At 43.3% G+C, this 17,042-nt stretch overlaps 1 protein-coding gene across 1 annotated transcript in view; it reads right to left on the bottom strand.

The window, feature by feature from the left end:
• LRIG3 (leucine rich repeats and immunoglobulin like domains 3) overlaps positions 1-17,042 on the bottom strand; it is a 51,872-nt gene that overhangs the window by 33,516 nt on the left and 1,314 nt on the right. The window contains exons 2-3 of the mRNA XM_084879642.1: positions 11,532-11,603; positions 11,256-11,330 (exon numbers count right to left, since the gene is read on the bottom strand). Of these exons, the coding sequence (XP_084735768.1) occupies positions 11,256-11,330; positions 11,532-11,603 (147 nt within the window). The remainder of the gene's footprint in view (positions 1-11,255; positions 11,331-11,531; positions 11,604-17,042) is intronic.

The raw sequence follows: 17,042 nt of genomic DNA, 5'->3' as shown, positions 1-17,042 counted from the left end.
CATTTAAAGCGGCTCATGCACTGTAAACTGACAGCCCAAGGACGTACCCCAGGGTTACTCTGCGCTGCATGGTCCTTGCAGCATAAATATTACCTTCCTATTTCCTTCTGTCGTCTCCCTCACTCTACAGACTACTGTGTCTATGGGCTAAAGCTCCGTGGGGGAGAGGGAGACAGCCAGGCAGGTGATTTTAAGTACTAGAAAGGAGGTGCTTATATTTATAATTGCCTTTCCTTTCATGTTTTGAATTTAGTACTTAAGCAACTTCCAGCCGAAGAAAGAAGTCTTACTGGTTAGAGCCCTCGCTCATTGTTTTAGTCTCTCCACCCAACTGGAGCTCTGAGCCTCTGGTCTGAGGGAGATAAAGGCAGCAGAGATACTAATGTAAGGAAGAGGAGGAGGAAAAGCAACCAGGCTGCGATACAAACACATGTTGAATCTTGCCACCCCAGTAGCTGTAGCTTCATTGTTTTGTCTGCCTTGGGAGCGCAAGCCTCACTCAGCTTAGAGAAGACTCTGGCAGAAGCTGTACTGGATTCTTCAAAGCAGCAACCCAAAGGGCTAGCTAGCATCAAGTTGGGGGAAGGGATGAGGAAATGGTGTGGGCAGCTCAGGATAAATATTATAATACAGGAGCACTTGTAGCATGCTACCCTGGAGGGTCAAGTCAAGGGACTGGGGGGTCACAATTGTACGGGCTCCATGAACCGCCACGGAATGAAGAAAGCTGCTGAACGGGTCACTGTGCCAAATCTAATCATGTCGTTACCTTGGGAAAACGAAGTTGCATTGATGCAATTTTTAAGTGGGTAGGAACAAGGATGAATGGAATAGTTGCTTCTACAGTGAACCAGGTACGTTAATTTGGACCGGGCTACCCACGTGGCCATTCCTCTAACAAACATGCCCTCAGTGTGTACCATCTGCCAGGTTCTGCACGGATGCCAGGGAGACGACAAGGATGGAAACACACATGAGCTCAGCTTTTATAAAGTTTCATTCCAGCGGGGGAAACAGACAATAAAGTATCACAAACATGCAACTGAAAAACGTGACGGCACATATTGTGAAGGAGAGAAGACTATATATAAGATATAAGGGGAAACCTAAGCCGGGCTTAAAGGTTGGGGCGGGGGGGGGGGGGGGGGGGAGGCGAGTTCCAGGCAGAGAGAGAAAGCATGTGCAACAGGACCTGAGGCAGGAACGAGTTGGCCCAGTGGTCTGCAAACTCATTAGTCAACAGAGCCACATGGCAACAGTACAACGATTGAAACTTCTTTTGGGAGCCAAGTTTTTCAAACTTAAACTTCTTCTAACGCCACTTCTTCAAAATACTCGCCCAGGCTCTGTGGTATTTTGTGGAAGAGCCACACTCAAGGGGCCAAAGAGCCGCATGTGGCTTGCGAGCCGCAGTCTGCTGACCCCTGAGCTGGCCCATTCCCAGGAGGAAGGAGTCCAGAGAAGGCTCAGCGGGAAAGGAAGATTCGGCTCCTCCAGAGCACTGTGCACCTGAAGGAGGATCTTGCTCCTGGCCTAAGAGCAATGGGAATTCCTGAAGGGTTAAAGAGCCATGCGCACTGATGTGTTTCAGAAACAGTCATTCTAAGTGGAGAAATCGGAAACCTGGCAAACGTGTCTTCTGGGGAGTAGTTTCAAGTGAATGGGAAGATAAACTCAGAGAGTGTCACAAACACACCTCTGTGTACAGTGAACTCCTCTATATAAACATTTAACATATCACATATAAACATTTTTAAAGCCCAATAAAAGAACACAACTTATCATATTAACATGTGCCAGTGCTCACTGTGTAAGACTTGGATTTCATGAGCTTATTTCCATAGAAGCACAACAACGTCTGGCTTGTGCGGGTGAGGTCTGCAGCCCTCTAGTGCAATGTCCCTTACCCGGGAAGTCACTGGACCATTCACCCACATGGGTAGAGCATACGTTTTGGAGTAAATGTTTTAGTTAAGGTGATCCCATTCCATGGACTCATCTATACCCAGATGTGGGTAAAGATGGGGCATGGGTTATGTCCACTAAATCAGAACAATATTCCCCCATTCCCCAGAAACTTAAGCTCTAATTTTGACTAAAGCTGCTCCCCAATTGCCATAATTAATATGACAAACGGTAACCACTTTTCAAATATCGGGTCACATAGGTTTTGGTTTAAAAACAAACTAATAACACTTTGAGCTGTGCTGCAGAGACATAAAATTACTCAGTTACTTCAGCATTTGAAAATGTATATAATGGTTGCTTTCCTTATAGGCAGAGCTTTATCTCTGAGTTGTGAACTATTAAAATATCAATGTTTTAGAAGTTATAAATTGAGTTTGATTATTTAAATAAAGTCTGAGCCATGCAGCCCATCAATAATCTTTTTTTTTTTTAATATCTTTTTTTGATTTTTTACAGAGAGGAAGGGAGAGAGATAGAGAGCTAGAAACATCGATGAGAGAGAAACATCGACCAGCTGCCTCTTGCACATCCCCCACCAGGGATGTGCCCGCAACCAAGGTACATGCCCTTGACCGGAATCGAACCCGGGACCTTTCAGTCTGCAGACCGACACTCTACCGCTGAGCCAAACCGGTTTCGGCGCATCAATAATCTTTTAAATCACTATCTCTTAAACTGATTTTTCCCCCCTTAGTCTGCGTTTTGGAAGGAAATGGGAAATGCATGCTTATGAATGAAATTGCCATTGAATATAGTACTGGGTTCGGTTTCTAAGTAACAGACCACTGTTGATCAGATTTCTAACCCCTAGTTCACATGTACCCTTTTCAGAAGTCCATATGCAAATGACACCCACCCCACGGCCAATTTCCCTTGGTGGGAAAGAGATGTGGCCACAACACAGAGCGGTGCTCAGAGTTCCAAGGACGGATGGGGAACAGGCGTTGAGTAAGTCATAACTGATAAGTAGCAAAGTCACGTTATCTGTCTGTCTTCAGGGAACTCGATTCAGAAAAGGAACACCGTTTAGCAATGTCTCGAGAAGAAGGAGGAAGGCAGATTCCGTGCTTCCCTGAAGTGTAAGCATTCCATCCCCCTGCATTAAAAAGTCTGCAGTAACTCCCCAAACCTGTAAGACACCTGAGCCGATCTGCACCCACTTACCCGAGTCTCTGTCCTCCCCTGGACCTCACACTCCCCCCGTCCACACTTCCTGAAACCACAGCTCTGCACTGGGCAGCCCAAGCATCTCTCTATCCCAGGCGGCACTCTCTCAGCAGTCTCTCTCTACTGGCTCTCTTCCCCTTGTTATCATTATTCAAAGGAGAGGCCAAATCTTACTGTTCTTTGTTCCCAACCACTTAGCACTGATTAGGTCTTGTCCATGGGCAATCTATTTAAATACAGCTCAAAATCTGCCTTTTAGTACACAAGCCCTTGTTCAATTACCAACTAGAACTGGATGCTCACCCACTTTTTAAAGCTATTTGAAGCAAACAAAAGTTTCCTGAAAATTCACCCCAAATGCAAAGTTCTTTCTCCTCCCTTCTCTGTTGCTGTCAGGATAGTGTTTCCAAATCCTGTCTTCTTCTTCCTGTGACCCTCCTGTTGCAGAGCCCACTTTGGCTCACTGCCTCTCGTCTCTGCTGCCCGGCCAAGCCCACTCGCTGCAGCTGTAGCAGCAGCAGCTGCTGCTGCTCACTCTGCTCAGGGCCCTTTCCTGTACATCATGCCACCTGATCCTTCCCCGGCACCCGATGAGAGGTGGAGAAACATCTTACTGTGTTTTCACAGATAAACAAAGAAGAGTTAATTAGCTCTGCCCGAAGCCAGACAGGTCATTAGTGTGAGACGAGACAAAAACCTGTGCACCCCACTCCCAGCTCAGGTCTCTCCCCTGCGGTACAGGGGCCCATGGTCTCGCTGGCCTCCTCATGCTTACGGAGCCTCTCCTACGTGCCAGAGCCTGGGCGGGGCTTCTGAGGGGACTGAGAGCTCAGCAGGACGTGAGTCCTACCCCGGAATGAGATTTGTGACAATGGCCAGTGGAGAACGCCACACGTTGTACTTGTGTGAGTTTCAAAACCAGAGAATAAAAGAAAAGTCACACGCCCTTCTCAGAATCCTAAAAGGCCACACAAATCAGTTCCCAATACTCTCTACTCCCCGCCCGACCCAGGATGCTTCTTTATAAAATGCATCAGATCCTGGAGGCAACTATGATTCTCATACTTTCCTGGCTCCCTAAAGCAGTGGTTAGCAAACTGCAGCTCTTGAGCCACATGCGGCTCTTTGGCCCCTTGAGTGTGGCTCTTCCACAAAATACCACGGCCTGGGTGAGTCTATTTTGAAGAAGTGGCGTTAGAAGAAGTTGAAGTTTAAAAAAACGTGGCTCTCAAAAGAAGTTTCAATCGTCGTACTGTTGATATTTGGCTCTGTAGACTAGCGAGTTTGCCGACCTCTGCCCCAAAGCATCCCCAACACAGGAGGACAGGACGTGACGGAACCCCATCACACATGGCACTAGGTTCTAAGACCAGTGGAGTGGGGGGAGGGGAGCCAGTTATCAGGAATGCATCCCTAAAGATCCCTCAACATACTAGCAAATCCTTTTTAGGCAGACATTTTCTTTCGGTCTATCTCAGTGAGTCCCGCATAGGGCCAGTTTGTATTTTGGATTTTTAGTTCGGGACCTGATGATGCAGTTCCCACGTGGGATGGGCAAAGGGGCTAGGAAACATCTGTATCTCTGAAGCCCTAAGTCATGCTCAGCGGGTCAAGATGTCCACTTAGAACAGGGGTGGAGAACCTTTTTCTTGCCAAGGGCCATTTGGGTATTTGTAACATCCTTCGTGGGCCATACAAAATGATCAACTTAAAAATGAGCCTGCTGTGTTTGGTCCAACATGTCATCTACTCCCCCCTAATGCCTTGGCAGGCCAGACCCAATGACGTCCTGGGCCTCGTACAGCCCGTGGGCCAGATGTTCCCCAGCCCTGCCTCAAAACAAGGAGAACCGGGAGAGGGGGGTTTTTAACTTCCCAAACACTTTCATTTCGCACACACTCCGGGGCATGTGCTCACCGGCTACAGTGGGGAGCTTAAATCCTTATGCTGCTTAAATTACTTCTCTTGTTCTTTTTTCCTTAATTATTATTGCTGTTATTATAATCTTTTTTTTTTTTAACCAAGCACACATAATGGAACATAAATTAAGAGAAACACAGGTATGCTTTGTCTCCACGGTAAATTTTTAGCCACTGGTACAGACCGAGTTTATAGGAGATCTGTTTGAATTATGCTAACTGCATGTGGCTGTTCCATAAATATTCCTTAATGCATATACTAATTAAGCACCAACGACGTGCCGTACATCTAACATCAGGTGCTGGGAGAAACAAGAGGGAGCCACAGAGGCCTCGCAGTAGAGGAGGGGAGAAAACGACAAACCAATTCCAGACAGACAAGGCGAGAGGGCAGAGGACACGAGGCGACCTCACCCGCAGGTTCCTCCCAGGACGCCCTTCCCCACCTTCAGGCCAATTCAACTGTCACAAGTCCCCCCTTAAAACTGTCAGCCCCTCTCCCACCTCCTTCTGCTTTAGACTCCTCCCTGGCACCTATCACCTTCTGGCCACATTTCTTATGTATGTTACTTTTTTTGTCTTTCTCCTTCCTCCAGAGCAGGGGTCCTCAAACTTTTTAAAGTGGGGGCCAGATCACGGTCCCTCAGAGAGCTGGAGGGCCGGACTATATGAACTACTAATTCCTACTGTAACACCTCGGCTGCGCTCACTGCCCAAAAAACCTGGCGGGCCGGATCAGACTCCTCTGCGGGCCACATGTGGCCCGCGGGCCGTAGTTTGAAGACCCCTGCGAGTCCAGAGGGTCGGCTCCTGAGGGCGGAGACTTTTAGCTATTTTGTTCACTGTTGAGTCTCAACCCTAAAGCAAGTGCCAAGCACACAGTAGGGTTTGGTAAATGTTCAAAAAGGAGTCTTCCCCTCCCGCCCTAAAGGGCAACAGCCAGAGCTCTCGGTCCCTTCGTCCTCTTCCCTTTGGCTTCCGAGTCCTTATGGAAAACTCAAGTTTTCTTTTAAAGCTTGTTCACTTGTTTATTTTTTTCTCAACCCTCACGAGGATGGAGGCTTCCTGACAGGCGGGACTCCGTCTGCTTTGCTCACTGCCCTGTCCCCAGCCCTGGAACGGAGCCTGGCGCTGCTCACGGATCCCACAGATTTTAAGGGAATGAACGATCACGATCATGGCTTATAGTCACTGAGCATGTGCCAGTGGGTTTTACCCATCTCTCTCCCCAAACCCTCACAATCCTGGGAGGTGGGCATTGTTATTTTCATTTCACAGATGGGGACACACAGACGGACGGTAACGTGTCCACGGCCACAAACCCAGCAAACGGAAGGAAGCGCCAGCAATGAATGCTGAGCCATCTGACGTGCGCCTCGTGTGACGGACGTGACGGAGCTGCTCTGTGGAAGGACAGCGCCGTCATCCCTCCTGCCCAGACTCAGTATTTCCTCATCATCGGCCCCACGGAAACCACCCTCCTACCGCCTGCAAGCCACGCTCCACACGAAAGCCAGGGTGACACTTTCAGAAAGCAAGTCTGATCATTTTTTATAACAACTTCTTGGGAAGGATGACAAATGTCATCTCTGGAAAAATAAGTATTATGATGAAAACAATGAACTCGGGAGAAATGCTCTACCTTTGAGATAAGAAATAATGAGAAAATGCTTATTTGATCATGGTAAACGGGACTCCGTCAGCAATTCTAAAAATATTTACGCAATTTCTGCTTAGAATCAGCCAGGCAGATGTGCTGGAATGGATATTCTTGGGCCCCACCCAAATGCATTAATTTAGAATTTCTAAGGACTGGGTCAGGAAATCTATGATTTTAACAGGTACTCTAGGTACCTCTTGGACATTCCCTCATCTAAACCTTTCCATCTCTAAGATAGTAGGCAAGTATCAGCATGTTGGGCAATCCCATATAAACCATCAATGTCAAGACTAAGGCTCAACTAGCTTTATTCAATGACCAATAGCTCCTCACTTATTCAACAATTATCTATCTATATAATGTATGTATAAAAGGCTATAATATGCTAAGTGTCCCACTGACTCTCTGACCAGTTGCTATGAGACACGCACTGGCCACCAGGGGGCACACACTCAACACAGGAGCTGCCATGATGCACACTGGCCATTTACAAAAAACATCACTTCGGACCTGGTGCCCACAAACCAACACTCGGATTCCCCCAAGTGGGATGCAGGCCCCACCACCACCCCGGAGTGACAGCCCACCAAATTGTAGCCAATGCTTCCAGGACCCCATGGCGCAAAATGCGGCCCACAGCCCAGCCCAACCTGGAAACCGAGGCTGTGAGCACTGGGTAATGACGTCACATAGCAACGCCTGGCTTCCTTTCCCTAGCGACTAGCCTCCTTGGAGTTTCTTCAGCCCAGTAACACGGCTTGCTTTATTGGCAAGTGCAAACATTTAAGCGTTTTCTCCTGCCTTATCTCATTTGATCCTCACCGAAGTCCTGGAGTAGGTAGATAGGAGACTCGGTGGAATCCTATTTTCTTTTTATTAGCCAGAAAATGGAGATTTAAAAGTTTATAAGTTTGACCCGACTGAAAACAAGAAATGGTGGAGCTTGAAAATGACTTCAGGTTTTCTCACTGTGCGGAATATAGTCAAACGAACACTGCTGCAGTTAGATATTTTACCCTTTGTTCTCCCTGGTAAGGTGACCAGATTGTCCCACTTTTGGCGGGACAGTCCCGATTTTCAACAATTTTTCCCGCGTCCTGTGGCATTTTAAAAAAGTCCCGATTTTTGGAAAGAATCTTTCCAATCTTTCCAAAAATCGGGACTTTTTTAAAATGCCGTGGGACGAGGAAAAAATTGTTGAAAATCAGGACTGTCCTGCCAAAAGCAGGACGATCCGGTCACCTTATGACCCTGCACGATCTACAATAATAATCTGTTTTGTGTTGATATTTACTGCTGTGTTTCTGACAATTACCTGAAAGACAAATTGGGGTGCTTCACTGGGCTGCAAAAAAGTTTAGCTAAATCAGAAAGCAGGTCTAATTAAACAAGTTTATTCCATATACATATATATAAAAGGCTAAGTTGACTCACGCATGACTGAAACATATAAAGCTCTCGCTGGCACCAATTGTGCATGCGTTTTTATCTGTCATTGTGGATCATGAATTTGGTTGACACTTCTATTATAAAGGGCAAATAGTGGTATTAAAGTGTTTCATCTAATTAATTTCCTTTCAATGTGCACGAATCCGTGCACTGGGCCACGAGTGTTCTATAAATCATGGATTCAAACAAGACCTAATCCAGGTCACAAGTTTCAAGTGCCCATTGCTTAAGCAGCTCACGCACATCACAGGAAGCCAAATCTATCACATCTGGTGAGCACAACTCACTTATGCCAGGTCAACAGTCTTACCACAAAACGTGTTCATTCCAAATACTATTCCATCTCTTTTCCTAAAACATAGGACCCTGCCACGGGTGGGAAATAATTGTGAGAGAAAAATAAACAGAAAACAAAAATTGCCCTTAGAATGCCAGTTGACTTCTGAGCTAGTACTGTGTGGGATTCAAAGAAAAGCAAGTCTGTTCAGGCCTTTTATATCCTGAAAAATCCCTAGAAATGTTAGCATGAGGCTTCTGAATGAGCAGACTCAAGGCTCACCCAATGGCCAACTTAAGACAAAAGCCGCGTTTCCCGGACATCAGGACTGGTCCTTAAATAAACTCATCCCTGGACCTGGGGTGCCATCCGACCCAATATTAGCGCCTGCAGCTGAGAGAGGAAAAGCATCTAACCAGGTCTTCTCTGGTCTTCTCTGAGTCAGCCCGTCAACCTGGGAGGGGTCCCCACTGCACAGAGCAGCAGGAGTATAGAGCACTGACACCAAATCTCATGCTCAAGACTCCAACTCATTTTTTCTTTTCTTTGATATGTTTTAAAATTATTAAACTTGTGCAAATTACCTGGAGAAATGATTTCCTACACAAATTGTTAAAAAAATATATATATCTTGACAGAATAAAAGTCAAATAATCCTGAGAACTTCTTTTTTTAGAAGATGTGGGTGTTAATTGTGGTGTTACAGATTTCTAATCTGACTCATGTTATATGTTTCAACAAATTTTTTTTTTTTTTGAAATTTCAGAAATAGATGAGAATTAACTTTTAGCTCTGACTACTCTCCAGTGCTTCTATATTAAAAAAGCACACACACAGGAGTTCTCCCTACACAAGACAAGGCAGAAAGCAATAGTGCTTTCGAAACAATGATTGTGTACTACAATAGCCAATGAAGCCTACAGGGAAAAAACAAAACCTCTGTAGAAGAAAACAGGCAGAGAGTGAAGTTGTCAAGGTATTTCACAGGCATAAGAACAAATTTAGCATCCATGTTGAATTAGCGGCCCATCACATAAATTATTTTTCACAGATTCTATGTGATCTAGGTAATAAAAAGGATCTATCACTAGGCAGATGAATAAGGCAGTCCCTGGTTAGATGTACTGCAACAAGTTGAGGGGAAAGAAAGTGAGATTACCCAAGTTCCCAAAAGATTGGAACTCAGCATTTCCCTAAAGTGAAACACAAACAAAACATGAAGATGATTTCAAATCCAGAAGGTTTCTACGTTTCCACATTTTATTTCGGTTTTCTAATTACAAATTATGCCTACAAAGTGCAAATCACTAGGTTATTTATTCCCAATAGAACCTTCTAGTTGCCTTACCAGTTCTTATGCTTTTGCCTCTGTAGCAAGCCAGAGAAGACTGTTTTCCCTGTCCCACCCACACTCTGAAACTCCGCTGCGAATGCTCTCAGCCATGAAGCATGCACTGACCCCCCTCAAGGCTCTCTTGAACATGCTGATGGAACCTGCCAATACACAGGACAGGAAGAGAAGGGTGACGTGGCGGTCCCTGAGATTTAAAAAGGCCCCTCTGGTCAAATGAGAATAGCGAAAGATGTTTCAGATACCAAAGCCAGGGCTTCATTTAGACTCCAAACTTTTAAGCAATGGTGAAAAGACAAGAAAGCAGATATTGATGCTAGCATAAAGATATTTCTTAAATTCAGTGTGTTTATTTGTCAAATATCAACTGCTTTTTCTTTCATTCCTTTCTGTTTCTGATCTTTGGAAAAAACCACATCAGTATCAAATGTCACTTAGTTCTTATTCAAACAGAGGAAAGCAGACACAGCGGCTGCACCAGTGACTTGGCTGACCCGGGCCCTAAGTAAAAACAAACCTCTATAAATCACCAGATGTAAGCAATTGGGTAGTGATCACTTTAATTAATTGAACAGCTTTCCTGAAATTTACTGTATAATTTCGACCCTCCCAACACCTTTCCCAGAAGCACCTAACAATGGTGTTATGTTCTTCAGTTGTTTAGAGGAGAAAGACATTTTTAACTTCAGTGGGTTAACCATATTTTTAAATCGTTCAAGATTAAGACGGTAAACTACTTGATTTTAGAAATTAAATCATGCACATTCTAAATGCTGCCTTGAAATGCCCAAGTCAAAATTATCCCAAAATATCGTCAATGCATAAATATGCTATCCATCCTAAACATACAGAAAAGCTAACACCATTTTAATTTTATTTGAAAACTTGTATTTGCAAAATAATGGGCAACGGTGGTTCTAATTTCAATCGCATGATTTAATGTACCTGTATAAAAGTTCAGATTTTGATTTGATGTTTCTGAACCTTGATTTCCACTGCAGGGCACCACACTTAAAAGAGGATACTCCAATGCCTTATTAAAAACTCGCATTTCTCCTCACAAAACAACACCCATCCTCCTCCACTGGTAACCAAGTAATAATACCCAACCCAGAGATCCCATGCCAACCAGTAAGCAATACGAGAGGTGAAGTCCCAGTCAACAGGATAAAATCAAATACATGTTTCTTTGGGATGCAGGCGGACTCCCTGAATTTTGAAGGCCAATTCAGCAAGGATAGCAAAGTGTAAAAAGTGTGTTGTTACAAGGATACTTCAAATTTAGCAGAGAGAGAGAGAGAGCAACTGGGGCTGAAAAGCTAGTCAACAGTTTTAAAGAACACCTCGTCACCCACTGAAGGGGGTCTTCTTATTTTGCTTCAAAGGTCTTTACTCCAGCTCATACCCAGCTGTCCCCAGAGCCCCTGCAGACATCCAGAGGACATCCTGCTGGCATTCACTTACAAGGAGAGAAGTGTAATATTTGCTGAGACAGGTCCTAGGTCTGGGATGGTCTCCAATTCATTGTTGTTCAGTTTCCTATTAACGTCCCCAAAAAGAAAGAAAGCTGATTAGGTCATCTATAATTCGTAGAGGTGAAACTCTGTAAAATTATTTTAAATTATTGCTAACTCGTTACCAGTTTTAAATAATTTATTATACTCCAAATGTTTTCACAGTTAAGTAATGTGATGGGTAGTATTTTATTCAAACGTCAAACAGAAGGCAAGTAGGACTCACACTTCTCGAAGGCTCTGGAGGTGGCTCGTGGAACTTGCCTTGATGACAGACAACCTGTTGTGACTTAAGTCCCTATGAGAAAACAAAAATAAAATGATAAGTCGTTTTTAAAAAAAAAAAAAAATCACAGCACTTAACGATGTACAAGACAGAATGGATCTGTGAAATATCTCTATCAACACTGGTGATGACATAAGACATAATTGGCCCATCCTGCCCATAAACTAGATGGTAACCAAAACGCCAAACTAAAAAAAAAACACACACACACTCTGAGGACAGAATTCGTTTAGGAGGCTGGCAGATTCCAATGCTTTGAGCCCACAAGTGTTTCAGGAGATGTTTTTCTGGCACGGGGTGAACAGACCTTTTGTGAGCTGGCTGTTTTGCTTCACCTTCCCCATCCCCTACCATCTCCTCACTTCCAACTTGATATGATGAAGTCATGGCTTATGAAAAGTGGCTAATTAGGCAGGTTGCTAAAACTAAAACCTCTAAAGAAATCTTTTCATTTTATTATCATAAATGGAAGCATCGGTGTCTTATTATATAGTCAAGCAAAGTAGAAATTGCTTTTCACACATTTATTTCTCTGGGCTAAGGCAACAAATTATTTAAAGTATCATTGTGTGTGTGGGGAGGTGTGTGTGTGGGGGGGGTGTGTGTGTGTGGGTGTGTGTGGGGTGTGTGTGTGTGGGGGGGTGTGTATGGGGAGGTGTGTGTGTGGGTGTGTGTGTGTGGGGGGGGGGTGTGGTGGTGTGTGTGTGTGTGTGTGGTGTGTGTGTGTGTGTGTGTGTGTGTGTGTTCGTGTGTGTGCACACGCTAGCACTGAGGGTAGAAAAAAACCTAACCCCTATGCTCTCCTGAATTCCTCAAATCTCAGTATCTGGTAATATAATGTGTAATTTAAACCCCATCAGCCACCTAACAAAGTTAAGCAGAATGTACAGAAGGCTGTGATCACATTTCTTCTCAATCATTAAAATAACTCTGCTCTCTTACTCCAAGACTCAGTCTAACCTGACCTCCCAACTTCCATTGGACGTTATTCTTTTTTAAAAGAAGCAACACAAAACTTCTCCACGTACAATACTCCAGGCTAGGGAGTCATCACAGCGCTGGAGATTCAAACTGTGATTTTTAAACCTGCCAAATATTTGCTTATCTTCCCTGTATTTGTCAGCATGTTGAATAGGTGCCCTCAAAATGGTGCGATGAAAATAAAATGGCTGAGCGGCCACTGACAACCAGGCTAACCATAGCATGGTTTAAAAAGGTTAACCAACCCTTACTAAATTGATTCTCTCCGTGTTTAAAAGGGAAGATTTTTAAATAACCAAAGTCTCAAATAACCCAATTTGACGGGAGAAAAGCATGAGCCATGTGTTACATGCACACAAGTATGCCACCTCCCCCCCCCCAAAAAAAGAAAAAAGGCAGAGAAACGAAGTGTTCCTCAGCGCACATCCACTGGTTCACAATTAGAAATCAGAGAGCCTTTCAGACTTTGAATTTTTGTTTTGAGAATAAACCTGGATTTCTCCATTTCACACACACACAAATCTGCAAAGGTTTTTTTTTTTTTTTTTGGAAACATGTTTGCCTAAAGACCTACCAGACAGTCACAGACATGAGCAGATTTGTTCTGGTAGAGTTATAACATGAAAAAAAAAAAAAAAAAAAAAAAACCTGGCAGAGGCTTTAAACTATAAAAATCCTGCAATTACAGCCACTGCTGTGCATGCTCCCCACGCTGGAGCCAGACACTTTCCCTCACAGGCCCAGTGCAGGTCCATCTGGAGTTCATCAAGGAAACCGTGAGCCCAGCAACGCACGTGAGCGCTCAGACAAAACCTGTGTGCTCTGAGCACCACAGACAGCCCCAGCTTCCCACAGGGCTCGAAAAACAACCGAGGAAAAGAGCCCTCCGCCTGGGAGGTGGCCTGAATCAACACCAAGTCTCACTTGGACCCCCTTAACTAAACACTGAACCCGCATAAAACTGCATCTCCTATTGTTTCAAGGGTTTCATGGTTTTTTTGTGTTGTTTTGTTTTTGTGAAGGAGGAACCAATCTGGCATTTATATTTAACACAGGTGACTTTTCTTTTCATTTAGAAAAACGAAAAAAACCATACCCTCACTGGATGTGCAGGGTTATTCCGCAAGGCAATCCTGCGGGGGAAAGAGATGGAGTGCCTCGCAGTTCTCCCGGCCAGTGATGGGATGGGAGCGCCAACAAAAGGCCTTTAACTGGAGAAAACGGCCTCCAGAGAGCAGGGCACACGCTGAGGGGACCACGCACTTCTGGTTCAGAAGCAGGAGCTGGTAACCTTAAATACTTCAGTTATTGCAACACTCCCACTCCCGAATTCTGTGGGCCACTATTAAAACCACATTCTATGTGGGAAAAAAAAAGACACCCCTTAAGTGACTTTTACTGCTAACTACTTAAAGCCATGAAACTTTTAATGCACCTAAATTTAGACTTAATACAGTTTATGTTCCAGAAATGCTTATTTTCCAGTTAAAGGATGTCACATTTTCCTAAATCTTCCTTATATTGTTTTTATAGCTAGACCGTTACAAACAAATTCCAGTTGTACAATGTCCACGTTTTGTGAAAACCCCTAAGAACAGTCAGATAAGGAAGGCAGATTCATTTTTAGATCCCCCATTAGTGAACATCTTCACCAAGAAACTTTTTTTTTAAGAAAAAGAAACCATTTATATTATATTTAGGGGCATATCTTGTCTACATTTTTTGAAAATTTTAAAAATTTTATTTCAATTATCGTTTACATTCAATATTATATTGCGTTGTTGTTTTCAGGTGTACAGCTACACACAGTGGTTAGACAACCATATACTTTACAAAGGGTTACCAAGAAACCTTAAACACACACACACACACACACACACACACAAAAACAAAACAAAAAAAAAAAAAAAAAACTTTTGGTAGTGAGCTTAATAAAAGGAAAAGGTGGTCAGGCAGGGAGGTGTTCACTATTTACCCAAAACTCAACTGGCCCAATACTTGCAAATCAAACTCTACTTGGTAGAGACAAACCTTCCTGAATAATAGCAAGCGAATAAATATATATGAAAATAATTAATTTACAACAATGGGTCCCAGCTATCATTGTCTTCCTTTCGCCACTTGGAAATCTGACTTCCAAGTCAAATGTTAAAATGCAAATCCAGCACCGCTTCTTAATCAATCCCACTGGGGCCTGCAAGAGCTGCTAATTCAGCAGAAATCTGGAAAGCTGAAACACAAAAAGCCAGGCTGGAGCTGTTTTAAGACACTGATCCAAAGTGACTCATAAATCAGCCTGCTATGTTCAAGTTTGAGTCTGGAAAATACAGAAAAACAGCTGCGAAAACCATAAGGACTAGAACCCCCACCCAGCCCTGACTCTGGTACCAACCCGAGGATGTGTAACAGGAGGACACTCCGGGACATCCCACCAGCAGAGAGAAGTCCCTTTCGGACTCTTTCCCCCTGAGCCCCACTAACTCAAACACCTCGACGTGTACGATGAATAACTTTGAAATTCCAGCGACATTTTAATAATACTTGAAGCTCTCAAAGAGCCCCTTTCCCCTCTTTGGCTAAGGAGCATGTCTCTAACAAGCACTCCTTAGGCTCCGGACCTGTAAGCACAACTGTACCCGTCCACCCAAGGCTGCCTTTTAAGGCAGCTGGTTGTAAGCAGCCTTCAAATAGTTCGTTTTAAGAGCCACTTCCACTAAAATATTAGAGGTTATTTTTTGAAAGAACTAACTGCAATATCATTACGTTACAGCTCAAACTATTCAATTTTTCACACGTGAGGTTCCTATGACAATAAATTACAACGGAATAACGTGAAGAAATAATGGTAACAAAGAGAAAGACTGGTTTTGTTTTTTTTTAACTTGCTAATTCAACAAAAAAAAGGAGGACACTAAACTTTTTCTGAATAGTGCTTCCATAAGCCAGTCCCTAAGGCAAACTAAGGAAAGGAAGTCAAGCTATGGAAGAACAATGTGCCTTTTTCGACTTATGCCTACCCTCTGAAACAATCTCCTTGAAAGCTTTTCTCATTAGGTACAACTTAGGAAGCAGCTTTCTTAGGCCTCCTGTTACAAACCCCAAGGAACAGAGAAGTTAAAGCTCCATTTCTTGGGTTTTCCCTCTCCTTTCAAAGGTGGAGAGAGGAGACCTAAGCACAAACAAAAGGAACCATTTACAATGAAGAATCCAGACCACATGGTTCAGTGACAAGGACAAAGTTGGTTAAAAGTCACAGGAGTACAAGAATGACAGAGCTGTCCAATGAGGGATCACAGTGGGGCTCCTGACAACAGACCCGGTGCTTATTTATACAAGTGGAACTTATTTTCACATACATTTGAGGAATGTGGGCTTGTATTGAGACAATTTACTGCTGGCGGAAATGTAATTAAAGATTGTGCTAACCAAATAAACGGTAATTTGTTTTTAGTGTGCCACCAAATTATCTGCAAAACAAAATCCTAATTAGGTCAGCTACTTTTAAGATAATGTTTAAAGAGGTATCAAGCCCCCTTTGGTTTAACTCAACTTCTAATCAAGAGCAATACAGTTATTTTTTAAAAGACATCCAAATGCACAAAAAAAAAACAACACATATATGGCAGGAGATGAGGCCGCTTGATATTGAGAAACTACGGAATATAAATTGGATTTGTGATAGATCCAAGCCTTTCCAAACTCAGCCCAGGAGGCACTACTATATTCATTTCTTTTCTTTTTTCTCATCCCTCTATTATTCATAGGTGTTCACCCCCAGTCCGTTCCATATGTTGTCAATAGAGCCATTCACGTTTCATGAATAAGGCAGCATGACCTCCACAAGAGGCAATTGAGCAGAATTAGCCACAACTAATTGAAAGTCTTCCTGCTTTGGGGGAAAGCCTTTATCTCCATCTTCAACCCTAATAAAAACTCCTAAATAAGACATCCCGTGATAAGAGGTTAAATATCCATCTAAAACTCTCCAGGTCTACTTTTTTATTAAACCAAGGTTTGCTAACACACCAAGAATATTATTTTGATGGTCAACAACTCTACAAAAATATTTTGATTGGCACAGGGATTTAAAAACAATTTCCTTCTACCATTATTATTATTATTATTATTATTATTATTATGAGGACATTAGGATAGCCTTCTAGAATTGTTTAGGAATTTAGAATTTCCATTGCAATCCTGCTAGGCCCAAACCTATGAAGTATAGACTTTTACTTCTTTTAAAGGGATAACTTTTTATTTTTTATTTTTAAAGCACCAATTTTGACTGTTTGCATGTTCCAGGAGTCCTCCCATTTCAACAAAACGAAGGTTGGGAGAGAATAAAGACATGACATTTGGAAAGAATCAGCCTTTCCAAACTCAACTACATTTTTTTTTCTCCCTGTTCTTGCACGCAGTTGGCAGTGATTTCGGGTTTTCAGACTTCACAGCGAGCATCCAAAAACTTGC

Source organism: Pipistrellus hanaki (assembly GCF_964339955.1).
Source record: "Pipistrellus hanaki genome assembly, chromosome: 3".
Lineage (NCBI taxonomy): Eukaryota > Metazoa > Chordata > Mammalia > Chiroptera > Vespertilionidae > Pipistrellus > Pipistrellus hanaki.
The sequence above is the reverse complement of the archived record's forward strand: the minus strand, read 5'-3'. Positions and strand labels throughout refer to the sequence as shown.